This window comes from Fundulus heteroclitus, chromosome 8 (genome assembly GCF_011125445.2).
Source record: "Fundulus heteroclitus isolate FHET01 chromosome 8, MU-UCD_Fhet_4.1, whole genome shotgun sequence".
NCBI lineage: Eukaryota > Metazoa > Chordata > Actinopteri > Cyprinodontiformes > Fundulidae > Fundulus > Fundulus heteroclitus.
Window position 1 is genome coordinate 35,400,250 of NC_046368.1, and position 23,235 is coordinate 35,423,484.

Here is a 23,235-nt window from a genome sequence, read left to right on the forward strand (position 1 = left end):
AGATCCTGCTTCTTTCTCTGTCCACTGTGGTTAGCTAGCAGCAGCTACTCAGATAATGATGTGGCGCAGACAAAATTTGGAGGGAAAACTCAGCATACCTGTTCCAGGTAACACAGACAGTTTCCATATGCTCCTTAATGCAAAAAAAGCGTAGCGATCATATTGATATTGACTGACAGCTGAGACACAGTTAGTTGACAGGCTTAATACCACTTTTTGAGCAACAACAGTACCTACAGTACAGCAGATGATAGTGGTCTTGTTTTCAGAATAATTTCCATTTTAAAAACAAACATCAATGATTCTGAAACCAAAACTGAAAAATGTTATGAATCCTTTCAAAGACCCCCTTCCCCATACCTCAAAAAAGATGACATGCCAGTGCAGTGCAGTTAGGGTTTTTTAAGTTTATCTTATATAAAGTTTATTAGTGGAAGACTTTACCAGCTCAGGGAGGGGACAAATGTCAGCTGTGTTGATGTACATTCCCTCAACCACAATGAATTTCCGCGTCACTCGAGCTTTACGAGGATTCTGCAACAAAATTATGTTTATATAAAAATTGGGACCCAGAAAAGGAAACTGCAGATTCAAATAAATAGATAAATAGAAGTACATTCCTCAGCTCAGAAATCATCTAAATGTTTTGTACAGTATAGAGCACAAATGCAACACTTAAAAGTAGGAATTAAACTCAATAAACTCGTCCTAACCTTCTGGTCCTCCAGCTCTTGTTCCTTTAGCAACCTCTCCAGATCCTCCATGTCATTGTGTTTGAAGTATTTGATGAAGCTCCGAGATGCCTGAAGACCTTTCTGGATGGCGAAACAAGCAGCTTCATCCCTGGACACCAAACATAAAAACATGAAAAAAAAAATAAGTTACCTACAATTTAAATGACTGTCTATTAATACACAGAGTAAAAACCACTCACACAAAGATTATGTCCCCTCTTTTGGAGTAGGCAGGAATCGCACTAGCAATAGTTGCAAATCCATATGAATAGATAATGGCTTCCTCTGTCTTCATGAATTTGGCAAGGCGACTCTCCAGTTCAAGATGGACATCTGGGAACAAAGGTGGTAGGTAGCAATAAGAACAAGAGAAACAGATAACGACGGGTTTATTTTCACTCAGTGCATGGTCCAACCAAAATGTGACCTATAGACCAGTTCATTGTTATTGTTTTGATCCAGGTTTTTTGCGCATGCGCGCTGGACTGGTATGCAAAAGGCGAACACAATGGCGGACGCAAACAAAGGAAACAACGAGTTCTCGACGTATTTTTCTTCTTTAGATAACGTATCACAAGATCGTTTTAAGAGTAAGTTGATGGTTGATGGTATCAGATTGCCAGATCCACACAGCAAAAGCCTGAAGGGATGGAGCGAGTCTGTGAAATGCTGGCCAAGTGTTCCGTATGGCAACATATACAGCTACCTTATAAACACGGCAGGCCAGTACAGACGAGAGAGCATGAAAGCCATGAAACCACTGGACGGCTACAATTATTTTATATCGAGACATAGCAACCCCCGCGACCCCATGAGGGGTCAGAAAAATGGATGGATGTTCAGACATGTTTGTGTAGCATACGAAAGCAGAGTCGGACACAGACAGCGCCTAAACAGACAGGAAGACCCGCCACCGGTAGGTTAAAAAAAAAAAAAAAAAACATTGTTCACTAAGGATTATTTTGGTGTTTTTGTCTTAATCCTTTTCACAGACCCATGCCAGAGGGTTTGCATACATTGTACATGTACGTATTATTATTATTATTATTACGAAACAAACGTTTACGTCTTGACTTAAGTATATATCCTAATTTTTTATTTATATAATTATTTAAGTAGAACAATGACCAGTGCAAAATTAAGTTGTATTTACCAGAGATGAAGTGTATACTGCAAATTCTGTCGTGGTATGATGGCTCCCACAGTCGATTGACTGTGGTCAAGTGAGCCCTCACTTGTTTTGTTGAAATCCATACATATTACCTAATTTTGACCAATGTTGCTGTCACTCTAGCAACTAAATAGTAGATAATCAATCAATGCTTCCACTTCAGCATGACAGTAACACACCTCCAGATGTCGCTCAACAGGTTTCAGCCAATTTTGATGTGGAATTTAAAAATCAGATCCAAACAAAATCTCTACATTTAGTCACTCTGAACCAAGTTGTCAATGTTGCTACTATTGTGTTTTCGGATAAATTTTTAAAATAAAAGCAATCATTGAGATTTGCCCTGGGTAGGTCAGCAGCACATCACCCCCACTATAAACAGTTTTGGTACAGAGTTTTTGCCTCAGCAACCAGCCGGACGCCTGCAACTGGGACTGCTGGTACCTATCAGCTGCTTCCAGAGTCCCATAGGCCAGAAAGCCACATAGAACTCCTTCAGCTTGACAGCTTTCGTCATCACCGGTGTCCACCAGAGTGGCCCACAGAGTGGGGCCCCGGTGACCTGCGACTGGGCAAGCGTTACACAGGGTTCCCACACCTTGGTGAACGTCAAATTCAAGGACTTTCCAGGACCAATTTCCTCAAATTCAAGGACCACACGTGGCGGCATTTACCTACTGTGATAGGTTATCATATTTTAATACAATGCAAATTCAATAAAAAGACTTAACGTTATAGAAGTTGTTGGGTCAGAAGCAATGCAAGAAAGTGGACTTAATTTATAGCCTACATTGATATTGATCATATTCATAGCCTACATTTATATCCACAGTACTTGGCTATGCCATACTACATTACATATAAGATGTACATTAGTCTACCGTTTCATGGAATTTTATGGAAAAAAGTGCAGCATTGAGATGTTCAGAATTATATCAATTTGTTTCACTTACTTTCATCTCTGATTAAGCTAGTTTTTGACTTCTGTTTAAAGTGCCACGGTTGCCAGAAAGCTGCTCAGAGACATATTTAAATCATTCTCAGGCTTTTGTTACCCTTGTTAAAGACACAATTTCAGTGCATTTTACTAACCCTCCATCTTTACCCGGGTTTGAGATCGGCAAAATGAACCATAAAGAGACACTATGGCGGAGTTACAAATTTTTTCCCTTTCAACTTTTCTTTAACATTTTCTTTTTTCTCTTGTGGTCCACTAAGGAGCCTACAAATCACGGTAAAACATGAACAAGTGTCTGTGTGAATCAAATGCCGTTATTTATTTAAGATAAAATATTTCAAATTCAGTTATTTATGATCAACCTGCGCCGTCAATCCTGGCGCATGCGCGCTTCATTTGCAGTCTGGACGCTGAGGGTAAACATGCTGTGTCTCTGACTGCAGCGCTGAGAGGGACTCCTGCGGTAGCGGGAGAACGGGGTTGGGACGGGGGAGGCGCCCCACGGCAGTACCTGCCGCTGGAGGACAAGAGTATGAACGATACGTGCTTTCACGTAAGAGTCTCCAAAAGTCGCTAGATTTGTTGCTAGTCGCTTTTTTGAAAAAGAGTCGATGGAGGGGTCTGAAAAGTCGCTAGTTGGCAACACTGCGAGAATGTAACCTATTGAACGCACGTAGGCCTAAACCGTAGCCTACCAACTAACGAAGAAGAGCGGACGTACTTTTGCAGATTAAAAGTCTGTGGAATCAACATAATTTTAAAAGATCGTGTGGTAGTAAAATAATGACACATGAGTCGTCATCCGTGTGAACTTTCAACCCCACAAAAAAATTCAAGGACTTTCAAGGACAAGGTGTTTTTTTGGCTGTTTTCAAGAACTTTCAAGGACCTTGAATTTATTTTTCAGATTCACAAACTTTCAAGGATTTCAAGGACCCGTGGGAACCCTGGTTACATTCCGTTCATTTGCTTCATTCATCATAAGGGGTCTTTGGGCTGCTCTTTGTCTGGTCCCTCATCTAGGACCTGTCTGCCTTGGGTGACCCTACTACGGTCATGAAGCCCCTGAAGGCATAGCTCCTAGGGTCATTGAGGCACTCAAACCCCTCCACCATGATAAGGTGGCAGTCCAGGGGAGGGGTAGTGCAATACAGTTACTCTTAATAACAAAATTAATAGTTGTCATGGTTTAGTTTTGGTCTGGCTTTGTTCCCGTTGTTCTCAGCTCACCTTCCACTCCCTCAGCAATCAGTCACACCTGTAAGCCATTAATTAGTCAGAACTCACTCCACCTGCCAGCCTCCCTACATAAGCCTCCCTCCCTCTTCCCCGCCGGTTTGTCATCATTCTCCACTCACTCCACGTCTGTCAGCCTACTTTGCTCCCTGTTTAGTTGCTGGAGCTCCTGCCACCTCTGTGTCTCAAGTGAAGCCTCTGCTGGATTTCAGGCTACCTCTCTGCTTTAAGTAAGGCCTCTGCTAACTGTAGGACTGTCTGCTTTCAAATGGCTCTTATTTGGAAATTCCACATCAGAATAGGCTGAAACTTATTGTGCGACATCTGGAGGTGTTCTACTATCCTGCTGAAGTGGAAGCATTGATTGATTATCTACGGTTTAGTTGCTGCAAAGACAGCAACTTTGTACAAAATTACTTAATATATACAGATTTCATATGGCTCTGATTTTGAAATTGCACATCAGAATTGGAAGCGAGCCACATCTGGAGGTGTTGTACTGTCCTGCTGAAGTGGCAGAATCGATTGAATATCTACGGTTTAGTTGCTAACGTGACCGCAACTTTGGTCAAAATTACTTAATATGTACAGATTTCTAGTGGCTCTTATTTTGAAATTCCACATCAGAATTGGCTGAAACTTATTGAGCGACATCTGGAGGTGTTCTACTGTCATGCAGAAGTGGAAGCATCGATTGATTATCTACTATTTAGTTGCTAGAGTGACAGCAACTTTGGTCAAAATGAGTTAATATATACAGATTTCAATTGGCTCTTATTTTGAAATTCCACATCAGAATTGGCTGAAACTTATTGAGCCACATCTGGAGGTGTTCTACTATCCTGCTGAAGTGGAAGCATCAATTATCTACGGTTCTGTTGCTAGAGTGACAGCAACTTTGTTCAAAATGAGTTAACATGTGGAGATTTCAAGTGGCTCTTATTTAGAAATTCCACATCACGTTTGAATGAGAGTTGTTGAGCGACAACAGGAGATTTTCTATTGTCATGCTGATGTTATAATATTCGCAGAAAACGTCCAATTCTATAGCAACATTTACAACAACACAGGTCAAATTGAGTCAATGTTGAGATTTTTAAATGGCTTTTTTTTTTTTTAAATCCAAAATCATATAGATTGACTTCTGGAGATCATCATCTGTCATCTGTAAGTGAAAGTAGTCACCTGTAAAAAAAAAAAGTTGTTTGAGTAGTTTTTGAGGCTAAAGAGTGTGACCAAAGTATATATTTCCATTTTCACCAGCAGACAATAATAGAAAAAAATGACACAAAGCATAAATAAAATATGTCATATAACTGATGTAAATGTGTAAAAAAACTTGGTCGATACACCGCGAAAATGTTGCTTTTATTTTGAAAAGTAGTCTCAGCCGTCACTGCCGTAATCCTTAGTGTTTACGTGACCAACAAAATCAAGTGAGGGCTCACTTGACCACAGTGCCGATTGGGATTGTCTGCCTGCGTCCTTTTCATTGAAGTTATCCATTTCTTTCGTCTTTCTTAGTCCTTCGGTAAATGAAAGAAACGTACATCCGACGTACATCCGGGAGCACAACAAGTCGAAGGCATTGTTTAGATTCCAAAAATAAACAAACTAAAAGCACGCTCTAATTCACCCGTTTCGTCATGGTAGTAGACGGGAACAGTACTGTTTTTGACTACCCGCGGGACCCGGATGTAGCTCGTGACGTCATGCGTGAACTGGTCTATCGTGCTTCCTTTTAAACATTTAGGATAGGCCTTTGGGCTATACAAAACCTGTTCATTATATTTTTTGCAACATTCTTAGATAATGAGATTTCACCTCCACAGTAGGGCTGCAACTAATGATAATTTTTATTGGTCAACTTTTCTATCGATTTATTTTCTAATCAGATATGGTCAAGACACGAACTTATAAATCCAGCGCGCTTTATGATCCGAAAAATATGGTATTTAAGGACGGACAGGACATTATATCACAGTTGTGCAATTCATCTTTTTCCAGTGTTGTTCATAGTAATATTTTCTTTTATTGTATTTCTTGTTCTTTCGTGGGGTTGCAATGGGGTTGTAAGCCCGGGTGCCAAACATGTTAGAACCGCCCCTGGCTGCAGCTGTGTGGAGAAATGACACAGAAACAAGCTTCTTTACAGGACAACTGCTCAGAAAAGAAAATGACAAGTACACATTGGTGTGGCAGGCTCTGCTTTGGGGGAGGTGGTGTGGAGGCAGGGTTGCAGCAGATCGCAATGGAGCGGGACCTGAAAGGTGTGCTTGTTTAAATTTTCAGGTTAGGTCCACGGTTCTCTCACAACTACTGCACATTTAAGTGTAAGGGAATTATACACACATTTTTTGGAATGTATTAATGCCAATGTTAAGTTGTGTATGTGATTTATTCCAATAATAATTATAACTTCAGTGTAAGATGTGATATAAAAGTAATGTATTACATTTTTGTATGTTACAGTTTTACTTCGCTGCAATTGCTAGGTGAGGGACAACACCTGTGTCGATTACGTAAAAATCAGGAGGATTTTTTGAAATGGCTTAGTTTCCCTGACACCAACAAAACATTTACTTGTTAAGGCGCGTTCACATTGGCAGTACTATGTCGCCACTTGTTGCTGCCTGACATTATCACCAGCTGTTCGCACAGCGGGCGACAAGCCAGAAATATATGCCATTATAGTTATGCATTTGATTTATGCGCGCAGGAACAAATCTGAGTGCGCAGTGAAACAGGTATTCAGTGTTTAAACATCACACGCGCACGCTCAAAACATGTCTGGTGCAACTCTGATAAACTCTTCTCAACCCACTATCCTCGCGTTCAGTTCCATCTCTGCGCATGCTCGGTTCAGTGCCTGCTCGCGCACTCGACCTGCTTCTTCCACGCTCAACACCAGCTGTGCGCTTGCTCGGCTGTTTCTCCGCTCGCGACTTAAAAAACTGTTCCCTCCAGCAGCCAATCACAGACAGTTTTTTTCCCCCATTCAATCAGAGTATGGCTTGCAAATACTGCATTCGGATGGATTAAAACCAAAATGCTGCGGCTTTTGGCAGAAATTACTAAACATAACGGTGGGATTAAAGAAAAAAAGAAAAACAAATAAACTGTTTAATATTTTTGGCCTAAAATATTTCCTTGAGCTACTAAGTGAGGTGTGAGAAATGTTTTTCTTTCCAGCTTCTGGGAGGTGATGCAAAAGTTTCTTGTGATCATAATCATCATCATTGTCATCATTATTAAAAGAGCACTTTAACATGAGGTATAGCAAAGAGCCAAACATCAGAAATACATCAGACAAGAGATAACATCTAATACAATGACTTGGCTAAAGACTCAACAATTTAAAACAATAATAATAATAATAATAATAATAATAATAATAATAATAATAATAATAATAATATTATTATTAATAGTAAAAAAATTATATAAACCATAATAGAACCAGCCAGCACAGCAGAAATACGAGTACCAAGAATAGTCAAGAAAGATAAAATCTCTGTAAGGTTGAAGGCCAATAAGTAAAAATAGGTTTTAAGACAGGTTTTAAAACTGGACAGCAGAGGGGCCTGTCAAATGTACAAAGATAAGACATTCTATAACTTAAGGGGCCCCAATTCAGAAGGCCCTGTTCTCTTTAAGCTTCTGGGCAGAACTGTGAATGACCATGAGCAGTTGGTCAGCAGACGTCAATGAGCAAGCAGGGGTGTAAAGGTAAAGGAGAAGCTCATTTAAGTAAGGTGGGCAAAGCTGTTTAAAACCTTAAAAACAAACAGAAGTTCTTTAAACTGATCTCTAAGATAAGCAGGTAACCAGTGAAGGGAGGCCAGGATGGGGTAAGGTGTTATTTTTATGTTTTTCTATTAAAAGGTGTGCAGCAGCATTTGAACGAGCTGCAGACGTTTGAGTAAGGACTGACCGATTCAGAGATAAAGAGAATTACTACTCCAAGCCTTCATTTCATCATGGCTGGATTAGTGTGTTTCTATATTTTTAACTTGAAAGAATAGATTTTACCTTTGCTTTGTTCCTTAAATTATAAAAATGGCTTCACTGTCAAGTTTAAAATCAAAGTCCATTTTAAAATTGAGGTTCATAAATGTGGGCCAAACATTTATTGCCAGAAGGTCTTAATAAACAGGATCAACAGTTTTTGGGCGTTTCAATTGGTATATTTGACAATTCATGATTTGCAAAGAGAAAGTGAATCAAGTTCTGATGGTCTCCTTGTCATCACCTTTATCTCTTCCTACAGATTCTCTATCTCATTCAATTCAGGACTTTGCGTGTGGCTTTTCATCTAGGTCTATATTGAAAAACCTACAGTAATGAAATGTTGATTCTGGATGTAGTGTAGGGATTCCTTTAATATAAACCAAAAAAAATCTTTAAAAAAGAGGCAACAGTATTTAGTAGCTCAAGGAAATATTTTAGTCTAAATATTTTAGACTAAATATTTTAGGCAAAAATTTTAAACAGTTTGTTTTTCTTTTTTTCTTCAATGCCCCCGTTATGTTTTGTAATTTCTGCCAAAAGCGGCAGCATTTTGATTTAATCCATCCGAATGCAGTATTTGCAAGCCATACTGTGAATGGATGGGAAAAAAACCTGTCTGTGATTGGCTGGTGGAGTGGAAAGTTTTTGAAGTCGCGAGCGCAGAGACAGAGTCGAGCCAGCGTACAGCTGGTGTTGAGCGTGGAAGGAGCAGGTCGAGCGCGAGCAGACACGGAACCGAGCACGCGCAGAGATGGACAGAGTGCGAGGATAGTGGGTTGAGAAGAGTTTATCAGAGCTGAGCACGTGCCCGTCTGATGTTTAAACACTGAATACCCGTCTCACTGCACGCTCAAATCAAAGGCACTAATATAATGCCATAGAAATACAGTAGTAAAATGGCCCAATCTAGTGACGCTTTCACTTAACTGCCACTCCAGTCTCTTCACACTCTCGTCTCCAGGCTTGCCCCATTTCTGAACCCGTCTAAGTAGTAATAATTGGTTTGAGTCATAGAAGTCAGGCTGACCACAGACAGCCATTTTCAGCTTGTCTTCCATGTTGAATGAAAACTACTTTGTGTCTGCTGCAGCACTTCACACTATGTCACAGCCATATCTAGTTCCTGATTGGTTGTCGCAGCGCAACAAAACACAAAAGTTCAGCTATTTCAACTCCTGAAACAGTCGCTTCACATCCCTCGCAAAAACCTGCGCATTTTGCTAGATTTGCCTCTGCGGCTTCGCCTAGCTTCTGTTTGAGTCACTTCGCTCCCTGTGGCACCTGTGCATAGGGATATCATGTAAATCTGTCGTTCTGCCTGCCACATTTGTGCTCAATGTGAATGCACCTTTATAGCTGGATGCTTTTTTTGTTTTGTTTGTAGAAGCGGCAGAGAACCAAATCGAAATACAAAAACATGCACAAAGAGAAGTTTTCATAATAGTTCACCTTTAAAGGAATGATACACACTACATGTGCTGTGTCTACTTCCTCTGCCAATGAACAGTATGACTTCTAACTAAAACTATAAATGTCTGAAATGGGGAAGTCTACCCATAAGAAGTAAGCTGCCACAAACAGTGAATCCTTTGCAAAGCAGGATATTCAAACACTGAGCATAAAATGTGCTGTGCTGTTGGTATACATAAATATTTTGATTTAAAATACTTTAGCTGTGCATAGATTCAGGTCAACAATAAAAACAAACAAAAACAAAACAACAACAATACTTATAATAAAATCCTGGTTGAGAAGAACAGGATCCTCATTGATTGTGGTCTAGACCTCAAGCAACGAGGATACGGTTCCTCGTTTCAATTGAAATGCAAAGTTTACTCTAACCTAAAAAGACGACTTTGGCCCACCGAGAAACAGTCCAGTCCTTTTTCTCCTAAGTTCAGGTAAGATGCTTCTAATGTTACTGCCTCAGGAATGGTTTAACTCAATGAACGGCTATAATCCATGTCAAGGATACATCTGTGTTTGACTCTTGAAGCTCTGTCTCCAGCTGCAGTCCATACTTTGTGAAACTCCTCAAAGTCTTAAATGGGCTTTACTTCACAATACTCTCAAAGGTACAATTAACCCTAATGATTGTGTTCTGTTGCGTTAATCTACCATTTCACATTCAAACTAACTTTCCATTAATATGCTTTAATACAGCCCTTAGAACAGCCAGCTTCTTTAGCAATGACCTTTAGTGGTTGTCAAAGTCTGTTGCATAACTGCAAAGTCAGCAGTTTTTCATGATGGCATCCATAACAGTAAGATTTCTCTATGTAACAATTCTTTATTATTTTAATGGACTTATGTAATGTAAGCATTTTCAGAGAAAATGAATTTTGGGTTTTTATTGACTATGATCAAAATTAACAAACTGTTTAGAATATATCACTCTGTTGTAACAAATCTATATTTCATGTTTTGAGTTGTATTAAATAACGCAACTTTACATAGCTCATTAGATACTACTCAAACGGTTCTGTCCGTAGGACCAGAGCATGAGTGCCTTGCTGTGTCGCTTGTGTTACTAAGTTGTACGTTTTCCCATGCACAGCTGTCAGCTGAACTGACCATGTCTGTGTGCTGAAACATCTTAGAATAAACAAATGTCCACTTCTCTAGCAAACTTCAGGCAACAAGCAGCACTGTTCACTCACCAAATGTCCCATAAAAGCCTCTTGGACCACATGTGCCAACCCCATATTTTTTTAGAGACATTAAAGCCTTTTCCTGTATTGAGCAAATAGGACAAAGAAGAACAAAATCAAAGTTTGGTCAAATTCAAATGAAGAGTAAATAAACAATATTTTACTAACCTTCACACGCTCGTTGTCAAGGAGACCCAAGAAGTTAAAGGAGGCAAAATTAATGCACTCTTTTCCATTAACTATGATTTTATGGCTGGGTGGTCTAAAATAAAAAAAGGTTAAAGACTTGATAAAAAAAACAATTTAAAGTACAAACACACACAGCACTATTACTGTATTTTCCCAACTATAAGCCGCGCTTTTTTTCCATGCTTTGAATCATGTGGTTTATAATGAGATGCGGCTTTTCTGTGGATTTCTGTGGATTTTTCTTCACCCGCTAGGGGGAGCTTTATCAGAAAGTGAGACAGGTCAAAATTGGAAATCAAAGAAGAAAGCACAAATTTTAATTTAGCACATGCAAGCAGCAGGCACAACGGAGGATTTTTTTTCAAACCCATACCCACTCATCATGGAAACCACAAGAAGAAGTTCATATGATGCCACATTTAAGTCGAAGGCCATCAATCTGGCAGTAAGGAAATAGAGCTGCTGCATATAAGCTTGACATGAATTAATCCATGGTTCGGCACTGGAGACGGCAGTGGGAAGAACTCATTCAATGCCAAAAGACTAGAAAGGCTTTCAGAGGTTTTAAAAGTAGGTAGCCTGAACTTCAAAATGTTCTTGAGGGCTGGGTTAAAACTCAGAGAGAATATGACAGAGGTGTATCCACCGTGCTAATCCAGCTGAAAGCCATATCAGTCACCTGCGAAATAAATATTGACGATTTTAACGGAGGACCGTCCTGGTGTTTCAGATTCATTAGAAGAAAGAGTCTGTCCATCAGGGCGCAGACAACTGTCAGCAACTCCCCCGGATTACCAGGAAAAAGTTGCAAATTTCCGACAATTTGTTAAAACAAAGATTCCGGAACACGCCATAGGACCAGACATTATAAATATGGATGAAGTGCCATTGACCTTTGATCTGCCTCTGACCAGGACCGTAAACGAGACGAGTGCATCATCCATTATGGTGAAAACCACTGGACACGAGAGGACACATTTCACATGTCCTGGGCTGCACCGACTCTGGAAAAATGCTTTCCCTGATGGTAATTTTAAAGCCCAAACTATGCCGAAAGACCAACTCCCGAAGGACATTGTGGTTAAAGTCAAACGGAAAGGATGGATACTATAAAGTCTAATGAAGGACTGGTTAACGGAGTGCTACGGAAAGCACCCAGGAGGATTTTTTTCACTGGAAAAAAGTACTGCTCGTTTTGGACAGTATGAGGGCCCACATCACCGATTCATTGAAAGCAGTCATCAAGAGAACCAACTGAATTCCTGCTGTGATTGTTAGAGGTACAACAAAGTTTTTGCAACCTCTGGACATCAGCGTAAATCGAGCATTTAAAGCAACGCTCTGGGGGGAATGGGAAGCTTCGATGACTAGTGGCGATAAATCCTTCACAAAAACTGGCCGCAAGCAAAGAGCATCTTTTCTGATGTCTATCAATGGATCCTAACAGCGTGGAGCAGCGTGAAGGAATTTACCATCACTAATGGGTTCCGAAAGGCTGGAGTGCCGGCCACGTGAAGACGGCACCACAGCGTCAGAGCCAGCTTCGCCCCGGGCTGACATCGACACAGAAAAGGTATGTGATGAAGCTTTTCTGAGTCTGTTCAACTCCAACACCAAAGAAGATGACTTCAGTGGTTTCAGTGCGCTGGAGGATGATGAATAAACCAATCAATAACTTTTCTGTTTTGTTTGATGCTACAGGCACAAATCGCAAACTAATCAGTTCAGTTATGTTCAATTAAACTACCTAATCAGTACATTCAACATCAGTGGCTTTTAGCCCGGTGCAGCTTATATATGTACATTTCAAAAAAAAAATTTAAACTTTGTGGGTGCGGCTTATATTGAGGTGTGCTCTATAATCGGGAAAATACAGTAGTTCGTTACTCAGTCCTGAAAATGTTGTGGGATGTCTCTGTCCTTAAATTTCTCAACACAGGTGCCTGAAGCACATGTAGCAGTTACAGGAGGTGCATTCGGACTACAGCTCCTTGATAATCATGCCTCCACAAAGCGCCCCCACCCCCTGTAGGCATCACTGACATCTCCATTCTTTGTAAGTGGGAACACTTGCAAAATCAGTGGTGTATCAAGAACCTATTTCCCCCCACTGTATGTACAAGAGGGAGTAAAAAGGATTCCCGTTTTACCCTGAAACAACATCATATTTAAGAGAAGGATGGTCTTTTGAAACTGGAGGGACAAGAAGGTCTGGCTGCCATTCCTCTATCAAGTCCTCTTTTTCCTGCAACAAAAAACATGTATTTAGTATATAACTAAACATAACAATCTGGGTTTTTATGGTGCAATCCTCACCCTTTCTGTAAGTTTGTAAGTGTCATGAAGTTTGTAGGTCTTGGAGAATAAAAGTCTGATGATCCACAATATCAAGATCCCCTCAAGAATCAGGTGATATGCAGGAGCCTGGAAAAGACCAGCATAAAGGTAAATTTAAAGTTGATGTTTTGAATAGCCATTTAGTTTACAAATAAGGGCAGTCAGTATGCGGTCAAAGGAGCCCAATAAACGCGGATGAGCAAAAAGCTAAATTTGCTCCTTTTCAAGCTATGCATGAGAAATCTGAGTCTGTCCTTTTTGCTTTCCAAAGATTGCATTATGCACTTGATTTAAAAGGTGTTGCACACTTTTTTTTCATCACAAAACAAATATATGTGAGCAGGAGGATGTAGAATGAACATGTATTGAAGATTTTGGTAAGACATGGACATGGACAACGTAAACTGGGGCTTAGTACCGGAGGAAAAACATAGTCCCAAAGCATTAGATACTCTTTATCACTGTATGTGATAAACATGCTCCTGTGAAGAAGCCTTCTGCTCGAGCTACAAAAGCTCCTTGGTTAGATGGGGAACTTAAAAATGATATGGAAGGGAGAGATAGGCTTAAGAAGACCACCAATAAATCAGGGCATCTGAAAGACTGGTATGCTTAAAAGGCATTAAGAAATTTAGTAACAAAACTACTTTCAAAAAGAAATATATCATCAATGTAAGCTTATAGAGTATAGCTGTGACAGTAAAAGATTATTGACTATACTAAATGAAGTTATGGATAGGAAGACAACCTGTTCAATTCCATCATTTATAGAAGCCAATGGGGAAACAAAGACCTCAAGGTATTGCTAATTATTTCACCAATTCTATCAAAAATAAAATAGAAACAAATTAGAAATGAAATGCCATCGCCTATGAGAGTCTAATTAAAAATTACATTATGTCAAAAAATAATTGTTTATTTGTTTTCAAGCCTTTAACAGTAAAGGATATGGAAGAACTTATTTTCTATCAAAAGTGATTGCCCCTTTGGGCATGACAATCTTGATGGTAAGCTTCTCCAATTTTCAGCAAGACACATAACTAAAGCCCTATGTCATATTATTAATCTATGTCTTTATGAAGGTATCTTTCCAAATTTGTTGAAAACTACAAAAGTTGTACCACCTGGTAAAATATCCAAGGTTATTTTACCAGGAAAGGATATTTCCCCTCCCTGGGCTGCCACCTTACCGTGGTGGAGGTAAGGTCATGGAGAAAGACTTCATTACGGTTTTGAAGAGATTCTGGTCCACTATCTTCGGCGTCTCAGAAGGGGGAAGCAGTGCAGTACCAACACTGTTTATAGTGGGGGTGGTGTGCTGCTGACCTCGACTCGGGACGTCGTGCGTCGGAGGCGGAAAACTTCGAAGACCTCCTTAATCCCACCAACACGTCTTCCATTGCGGAAGCAGAGCCTGGGGACTCTGGGTCGGGTTCTCCCATCTCTGGTTCTGAGGTTGCCGAGTTTGTTAAAAAGCTCCTTGGTGGCAAGGCCCCGGGGGTGGATGAGATTCGTCCTAAATACCTTAAGGCTCTGGATGTTGTGGGGCTGTGTTGGTTAACGCGGCTCTGCAACATCGCGTGGACATCGGGGACAGTTCCCCTGGATTAGCAGACTAGGGTGGTGGTCCCCCTATTTAAAAAGGGGGCCTGGAGGGTGTGTTCCAATTACAGAGGAATCACACTTTTAAGCCTCCCTGGTAAGGTCTATTCCAGGGTTCTGAAAAGGAGGGTCCATCGGACAGTCGAATCTCGGACTCAGGAAAGCAGTGTGGTTTTCGTCCTGGCCGTGGAACACTGGATCAGCTCTACACCCTCAGCAGGATCCTGGAGGGGGCATGGGAGTTTGCCCAACCAGTCTACATGTGCTTTGTGGATCTGGAGAAGGCATTCGACCGTGTCCCTCGAGGGATCCTGTGGGGGGTACTCCGGGAGTATGGAGTACCGGGCCCTTTAATAAGGGCTGTCAGGTCTCTGTATGACCGGTGTCACAGTCTGGTCCGCATTGCCGGCGGTAAGTCGGACTCGTTTCCGGTGAGAGTTGGATTCCGCCAAGGTTGCCCTTTGTCACCGATTCTGTTCATAACTTTTATGGACTGTCATCTATAGGACTGTCATCATAATATTGTGGAATCTGCTTCCCAATTACTTAATTGCACAGGTCTATGAATCTGTTGTTAAAAAGAAGCTAAAACACTATGCTTAAGGGTGAAATTAATGTCTAATTGTTAATGTTATACATGTATTTTGTAATGTTTGTATGTTTATGTGTTGCACATACAAATGTTTAAGAATTCAAAAATTGTCAGTCCGTCTTAACGGACGGACGGTAATGATGGACTTCAGGAAGAGTAGTCTTTTCTACGGTACAGACTAATGGGGATCCACATTAAACAATACACCACATATGGGCAGTGACATAACAAGGACACGCCATGCTTTCTGCTAGAGAAAGGTTTGACAACTGTTCGTCAATGTTTTTTTGCAAAAATATGCTAAATGATACTTCTGTGGAAACAGTAAAGGATGACATATGCTTCTTTTTTGCAAACGTCATGCTCGTGACAAAGTGGGAGCGATGTATACTCATGCATGAAAAACACCAACAACTTTTTGTCCTGTGGGTAAAAATCGTCAAGCCAAAAATACTCCTGGGCCAAAAACTACTATTTAAAAAAACTAAATTAAATTACCAGTAAATGATACTGGGAATTTCGTTTCACCTGCTCCACAATATGAGTGTGCAATATTTGAAACGGTTAGCCTGATTTTCTGTAAGAAAAGGATATCATTGTAGAGCCAAAACTTGAGAGCCGGCTCCGCAAAATATTGGAGTCAATACCAAAATATTGGTATTGACTCCAGGAAGAATAGTAACAGAATTAAACTGTAGCTAATGGGGATCCTCAATAAACACATTTTTTCAATCAGTGGACTTATGAATATTTTTTGTATGATCATCATCATTTCAGTTGCTTGTAAAAATATTTTGACTCACGTGTTCTTGTCTACACACCTTTGAACTCTTTATTTCCTCGTTTTCTCTATCCTTTATTAGCTTTATAAATGACCCCCATAAAATTTTAAGTTTTACTGACTTAGTGTATTTGTTATTTTTATCAAAGCAGATTTTTTACTGTAAAAATAATAATCGTTCGATATCATACGATTGAATTGCAGCAATCAGTCCTCCAAACTGAACTAGGTTAGATTTTTATAATCATTCAAAACAGCTGTCTCTTCATGAATTGTATATGAAACAAATACTATCAAAAAGCCCTGTGTTGCCCTGCAACAGACTGGCGACCTATCCAGGGTGTACCCTGCCTCCCGCCGATTGACAGCTGGGCAATCGGCGAGGCACCAGCACCCCTCGCGACCCCAACAGGGATAAAGCGTGTAGGAAAATGGATGGATGGATGGATACTGCCAAAAAGCATACCCCTTTATGAATTTAATTTTCTAACAAGCACCAACAGCATACCGCTTCACAAATGTATGCTTTCGATAAAATAAATACTTTTCCATAAAATAATTGTCACTGACAGACAGAGCAATAAAGATCAACTACCGGTATGCTAATCTGACAAGGTATGCCACACCGACGGAACTCCGGTGGTCTCCGGGTCCATTAGTCCCCCTTACAATGCTGTTATAGCAAGCATGGCTCAGCTCTCCCACCCCCACCCCCACCCACCCCCTTCTGCCTTCCTCATTCCACACCCTCAATTGACACAGTGAGAAATGGCAAATGATAAAAATACATCATAGTAAATGAAACATAAGAGAAAAAAATATATGTTTCTATACCTGTACATGCAAGATTGTCTTGGATATTTTTAAGGATTAATTCACCAGGATAAATTCTGGATCACACATTCTTAATATTCTAAATAGTTCATATTCATACCTTTATATGAGTCGGCTGTAGGCACTGGTGACAACCCTGAGGTCGAGGTCTTAAAAGAGGCCACTCGTGCCAGGGACAGACTCCTGGTCTCTCTCCTTCTGAGGGCTGTTTTCAATCACTGACCTAATTAACTCCAGGACTGAATATTAATATATACACCTTTTATATGAGATCATTTGTCTCAGTCATGATAGGGTGAGGACAAGATTTTAACCACAGTGATTTATTTTTAATTTTTTTTATTTCGCCCAATTTACACCCGCCCCTTCAGTGTGAAATCAGAGAAAGCCTCGATAAATCCACGGATCTCATACAGTTCGTTTGGGTATAGAAAGCTGATGGTTCCCTTTTCTTTTTTTCCCTTCAGGCATGGTTCATGGTTTGAAAATAATAAAATTAATACTTCGGTTTGACCCACTCTGTTCACATCTGTGTGTTGGGAGAGAGACAGAAGCGGGTTTCCCCGGTGTCCAAGCTTCGTATTGCAGCCACAAATGCCAAACCATGCCTCTGGTCTCTCTGGCTGTTTTCATCCACTGAGATAAATTTTGAGATCTTTTACCTCGCTAATATGAGAAAATGTTAATAAAAATGAGTTTTAACTGCAATCAAATTATTTTAGTGGTTAGATTTTCGGGCTTAATCACCGACTTAACCAGGGAACGAGCTTCAGACATTTCCCCGGATTGAGTCTTTGCAGAGCGCGAAGAGCTCCCGAAGAACACCACTGTTCTGCCTGGATGATTTTGGAATGTCATTATTTAAAGCTTTATATTAGATCTTTTGCCCCATCGATGGTGTAAGCAAGGAGAACACATTAATAGCTTTAAAAAATTTTAACCACAGTTATATTTCTATGATTTGATAGTGTGATTACTAGCTACAAGCTGCGGGCATCTCTCTCAGTGGATGGAGCGTGAGGCTTTACCAGGTTTCAGCTTCTTTCTGCGGACAACTCTGCGAAATCACCCTGCAGCTCTCCCGAGCTCTTTTTAAAGAAAGATGGGCCAGCAACATCTGCTACCTTGTACTGCAAGAGGCAGATGAATGGACACTTCAGAGACATAACTTAACAGCTTTCAGTGTAAAATGAGGGAAAGCCTCAAATCCACGGTTCTGATACAGCGAGTCTGGGTAAAGAAAGCTGAAGTGTCCTCTTTTTTTTTTTTTTTTAACCCTTCAGACATGGCTCATGGTTTGAAAATAATTAAATTATATGTCAGTTTGACCGACTCTGTTCATAGTGGTCCTTAATATTAATGTGTCGCTCTTCAGTTTTTCTGGACTTCCTTGGTGAAAATCTCATTTCTCTCTGCTGTGTGGGCAATAACTGAAAAGAAGGGCATTCACTCAAAACTTCTCTCGAGCCAGCACGCATTGGCCTTACTCCTCAATAGGGCCGCAAATATCCAACCTGGCCCTGAAAAAAAATGCTAGAGAAACATTCAAAAGTGGAGAGACAGCAGGCTCAACTTGCGGCTGCGGCAGCTAGTAGTGGCACTTCCACTGGCACCTTCACTGGCATGTGGCTTCCACAAAGGTGTCACGGCCGTTGCCGCACTCCTGTTGCTGGTTTTGAGCAAACCATTTGTTTGTTGTTTTTTTGTTTTATTGATATTATTTCCAATAAAAGCTTGGACGCTGCACGCACCTGACGCTGCTGCACTTCCACTGCTGTTTTAGGGCAAAAGGTTTGTCTTTGGGGTTATTTAATGCCTGTGCTATGTTTACTTTCAATTAATTATGTGCTATATTGATCTTATTTAATAAATAATTTTTGAAAATTTAAAGGACACTCTTTATTTAAGATGGAAACTGTGACTGTGCTTATGTAGAACGTGTTGAAAGAAAGACAAGGAGACATTCCACAGACACTCAGCTTGAGTGGGTATTTGTTAACCGTTACACACAGAAAGCAAAAATCAACTAGAAAAAGCTGTTCCTGCGACATTTTAAAAGTTACTTTATTAATCCCAAGGGGGAAATTGAGTTGCCATTGATATTTAAAAAACACATACATACATGGAAAAACACTCTGCTAGACCACAATAAAAGTGCCACATCGCTAGAACAACATCAGTGTCAATAATCAGTATCAAATATTAGATCATACAAAGTGCTCATTATAAAAGCACACTGCAGCAGGAACAAAAGTGCCTCTACGGCCATTATCTGTAGAGGCTCATACACTTCTTCCGGGCTATAGGCGCAGGCCTACTAGGATCTAACTGAGAAAACTCCAAACGATTTAAAACTGCAATATATTCATCAAATATGAGAAATCTGTATGTGTACACAAGAATATCTAGACATTAGGTTAATAAAAAGGTAACATTACCTCATAAAAAGCTTGTACCATTTCCACCAACACCCATTGCTGCCCGGAAGCCATCTTCTTCTTCTTCTTCTTCTTCTTCTTCTTCTTCTTCTTCTTCTTCTTCTTCTTTGAAATTTTTTGGCGGTTGGCAAACAACAAATAGATGCATTTCCGCCATCTACTGGAATGGAGTGTGGACCAGAATGACTCTCAGGAATTAAATTATATAATATAATATATATTATATAAATATGTTACTTTTAGATATCGAAATACTATACTGTAAATGTTACTATCTGAATAACTTCTGAATAATTGAAATAAATCTAATTTAACTTTTACTTTACTCAAATTTCGAATGAATTGCTGTCTCTCCTCCTCATATTTATTACAGTATAACATCACATGTTCAACGGTTTCATCTACCCCACAATATTCACATTTGCCATTCCTATGTTTTCCTCAGATAAACAGAGTACCATTTAATCCGGTACGTATGGCCAAACCTCAATTGAAGGAGAGGGAGAGAAAATACAAAACTTAAATATAAAGAGCTATTAGAGAATGTTGAAGAAACAAATAATTTGTTAAATGTTGAGTTCACAAAAGCTGAATTGAATTCTGCACTCAGGAAGACAAAAATACAGCACCAGGTAAAGATAAGATTTGTTATAGAATGATAAGACAACTTAGTGAAAAATCAAAAGATGTAATATTGCAAGTATATAATAAAATTTGGGAGGAAGGAAAATTACCAATGAATTGGAAGGAATCAGTTATAATACCAATAGCAAAACCAGGAAAAGATAATTCAAACCCAGGAAACTACAGACCAATAGCTTTAACATCCAATTTATGTAAAATAATGGAAAGAATGATTAATAATAGGATGGTTTATTATTTAAGTAGTAAAGGATATATATCAAAGTATCAAAGTGGGTTTAGAAAAGGGAGGAGCACTAATGATCCAACGTTATGTTTAGAACATGAAATTAGAAGAGCACAAGTAAATAAAGAAAGTGTGGTGGCAGTATTTTTTGATATAGAAAAAGCATACGATATGATGTGGGTGGAGGGATTGTTGATTAAACTATATATGTTGGATATTAAAGGAAATTATTTAAATGGATTAAAGACAGGCAGAAAATGGAACTCCGCAAGGAAGCATTATAAGTCCTTTACTGTTCTTAATTATGATAAATAATGTGTTTAATGGTATTGGAAAAGAAATAGGATGTTCATTATTTGCAGATGATGGAGCGGTCTGGAAAAGAGGGAAAAATGTAGATCATATGGTAAAGAAAGTACAAAAGGTTATCATTGAAATAGAAAAATGGGCTTTGCAATGGGGATTCAAGTTTTCAGTTGAAAAGACAAAAGTAATGATATTCACAAAAAAAATAAACAAGGAAATAAAATTAAAATGATATAATCAAGAATTAGAACAAGTAAAGTGTATAAAATTTTTAGGAATATGGTTTGATGAAAAACTAAACTGGAATATACATATTCAAAAAGTGGTTGATAAGTGTAAGAAAATCTTAAATATATTAAGATGGTTGGCTGGCAGTGACTGGGGAGCGGATAGAAAATCAATGAAGCAGATTTATAATGGAATGATAAGATCTAACATAGACTTTGGGTGCATAGTTTACGGTTCAGCAGCTAAAACACATCTGAATAAATTAGACATAATTCAACATCAGGCAATAAGAATATGTACTGGAGCATTTAAAACCACACCAACAGCTGCAATAGAAGTAGAAATGGGAGAAATGCCATTAGATTTAAGAAGAACAAAACTAGAAATAAATTACTGGTTAAATTTACAAAGCAATAAAATTGATCATCCAACTCGGGAAATTTTAGGTCCATGTTGGGAAAAAGAAAAGAAAGAAATGAGGAGTTTTGGATGGAATATTGGAAATAAAATAAAATAATTCAAGATTGATAGTTTAGAAATAAGTAAAACACCAATGTCAATAATACCGCCATGGATTTTACCAGAAGCAAATGTAGACATGTCAATAATAGAAAAGAAACAAGATAAATCATACACGGTAGATAAATATTCAGTACAGATACATATAAACAAATATTACAAATATATTAAAATTTATACAGACGCGTCAAAGATAAATGGGAAGATAGGAGTAGCTGTTGTGGTGCCAGAATTCGAAGTAAAAATAGGAAAACGGAGCACAGATGGGTTATCAGTATACACAGGAGAAATGTTGGCAATATTGTTAGCCTTGCAATGGGTGGAAGAAATAAAACCATTAAAAACAGTGATATGTTCAGATTCAAGTTCAGCATTATTAAGCTTAAAAAATGTTCAATCAGATAGTAGGATGGATATATTATTAGAAATATTTTATACATTGTATAGAATACAGAATATGGGGCTGGTAGTTGTATTTGTATGGATTCCAGCGCATATAGGGGTAGAAGGAAATGAGAGGGCAGATAATATGGCAAAAAGGGCAATTCATAATAATATTAGTTTTAAAGTTAAAACAAGTAAATATGAGGGAAAGAGTATGGTTAAAGAAAAACTGATGGAAAAATGGCAAAAAAGGTGGGATGAAGAAAAAACAGGAAGATAGTTTTATAAAATACAGAAGATAGTAGGAGAGAAAAGAAATGAAAGAAGAAATAGAAAGGAAGGAAGGAAGGGTGATAACAAGATTAAGATTAGGGCATACAGGTCTTAATTATACACTTTTTAAAATACAAAAGCATAATAATGGAAAATGTGAGTATTGTGACAGATATGAAACGATAGAACATGTTATGTTAGAATGCCATAAGTATGAAAGAGAAAGAAGGTATATGAAAAGAGAGTTTGAATGTATTAAGGAAAAGATTAATTTGATAGATATTTTGAGGAAGAATTCGGGGAGTAAACATATACAAATAATTATTAAATATTTAAAGAAAACTAAATTATTTCAAAGAATATGATTAAAATAGGTGTGTGTGTGAATGGGTGCATGATCTAGGGGGGTGGATTATAAAGATATATATAAAAATGGATGAGAGTATGTAGGTATATATAAATAGGAAATTCATTTAGTTAAATTATATATTAAAGGTAGGAGTAGGAAGATACAAATACTTATATAAGTTGATAGTCCATTTCTAACCACACTCCATACCAGTAGGTGGCGGTAATGCTACTTAAAGTTTGTTGCCAACCGCCAATAAAATCAAGAAGAAGAAGAAGAAGAAAGAAGAAACCTCTAACAGTAGTTAACCTGGCTCTGCCAGATAGATTTGCTCCGCATATCCATCTGGAAACCTTCCGTTGAAGTAATTTTGGGAAGGGGCGAAAATACTGGTTAGCTGATTGGCCTATGTTGGTGATAGACGGGCCAAATAAACCAATCAGATTCGTCGTCGCTCTGTTACGAGCGACGACGAAAACACAACCACAAGCCAAGCTACTCTTGCTGCTGCAGGTAAAGGCTCGTTAGCTCAGCAGAGAAATACTCTGTAATTCCGATAAAACTTGCTCGATAGCCACGCTAACGCTAGTTTCATCAGCTGAAGCCGCCATGTTCTTTAGACTGAACTGTCGCGCTTCCCGTTACGTCACACCTCAACCGCCTCAAAGCCAACGCTGATTGGACGTTCGTTTGGTGAACGGCTCCAAATTTTCTTTAACGGAGAGTATCCAGACTGATCTGCGAGGTGAAACCTTGAACACTCGCGTGATCAGG

At 39.1% G+C, this 23,235-nt stretch overlaps 1 protein-coding gene across 4 annotated transcripts in view; it reads right to left on the reverse strand.

The window, feature by feature from the left end:
* sptlc1 (serine palmitoyltransferase, long chain base subunit 1) overlaps nucleotides 1-19,620 on the reverse strand; it is a 55,705-nt gene extending 36,085 nt beyond the window's left edge. For 3 of the 4 annotated variants that reach the window (XM_036140683.1, XM_036140680.1, XM_036140681.1), the window contains exons 1-8: nucleotides 19,535-19,620; nucleotides 13,267-13,374; nucleotides 13,101-13,195; nucleotides 10,930-11,023; nucleotides 10,771-10,843; nucleotides 935-1,067; nucleotides 714-843; nucleotides 445-534 (exon numbers count right to left, since the gene is read on the reverse strand). In XM_036140683.1, coding sequence (XP_035996576.1) covers nucleotides 445-534; nucleotides 714-843; nucleotides 935-1,067; nucleotides 10,771-10,843; nucleotides 10,930-11,023; nucleotides 13,101-13,195; nucleotides 13,267-13,374; nucleotides 19,535-19,588 — 777 coding nt within the window. In that variant the 5' untranslated portion in view covers nucleotides 19,589-19,620. The remainder of the gene's footprint in view (nucleotides 1-444; nucleotides 535-713; nucleotides 844-934; nucleotides 1,068-10,770; nucleotides 10,844-10,929; nucleotides 11,024-13,100; nucleotides 13,196-13,266; nucleotides 13,375-19,534) is intronic. The other variant, XM_036140682.1, reaches the window with a different exon arrangement.
* Between the last annotated feature and the right edge of the window lie 3,615 nt (nucleotides 19,621-23,235).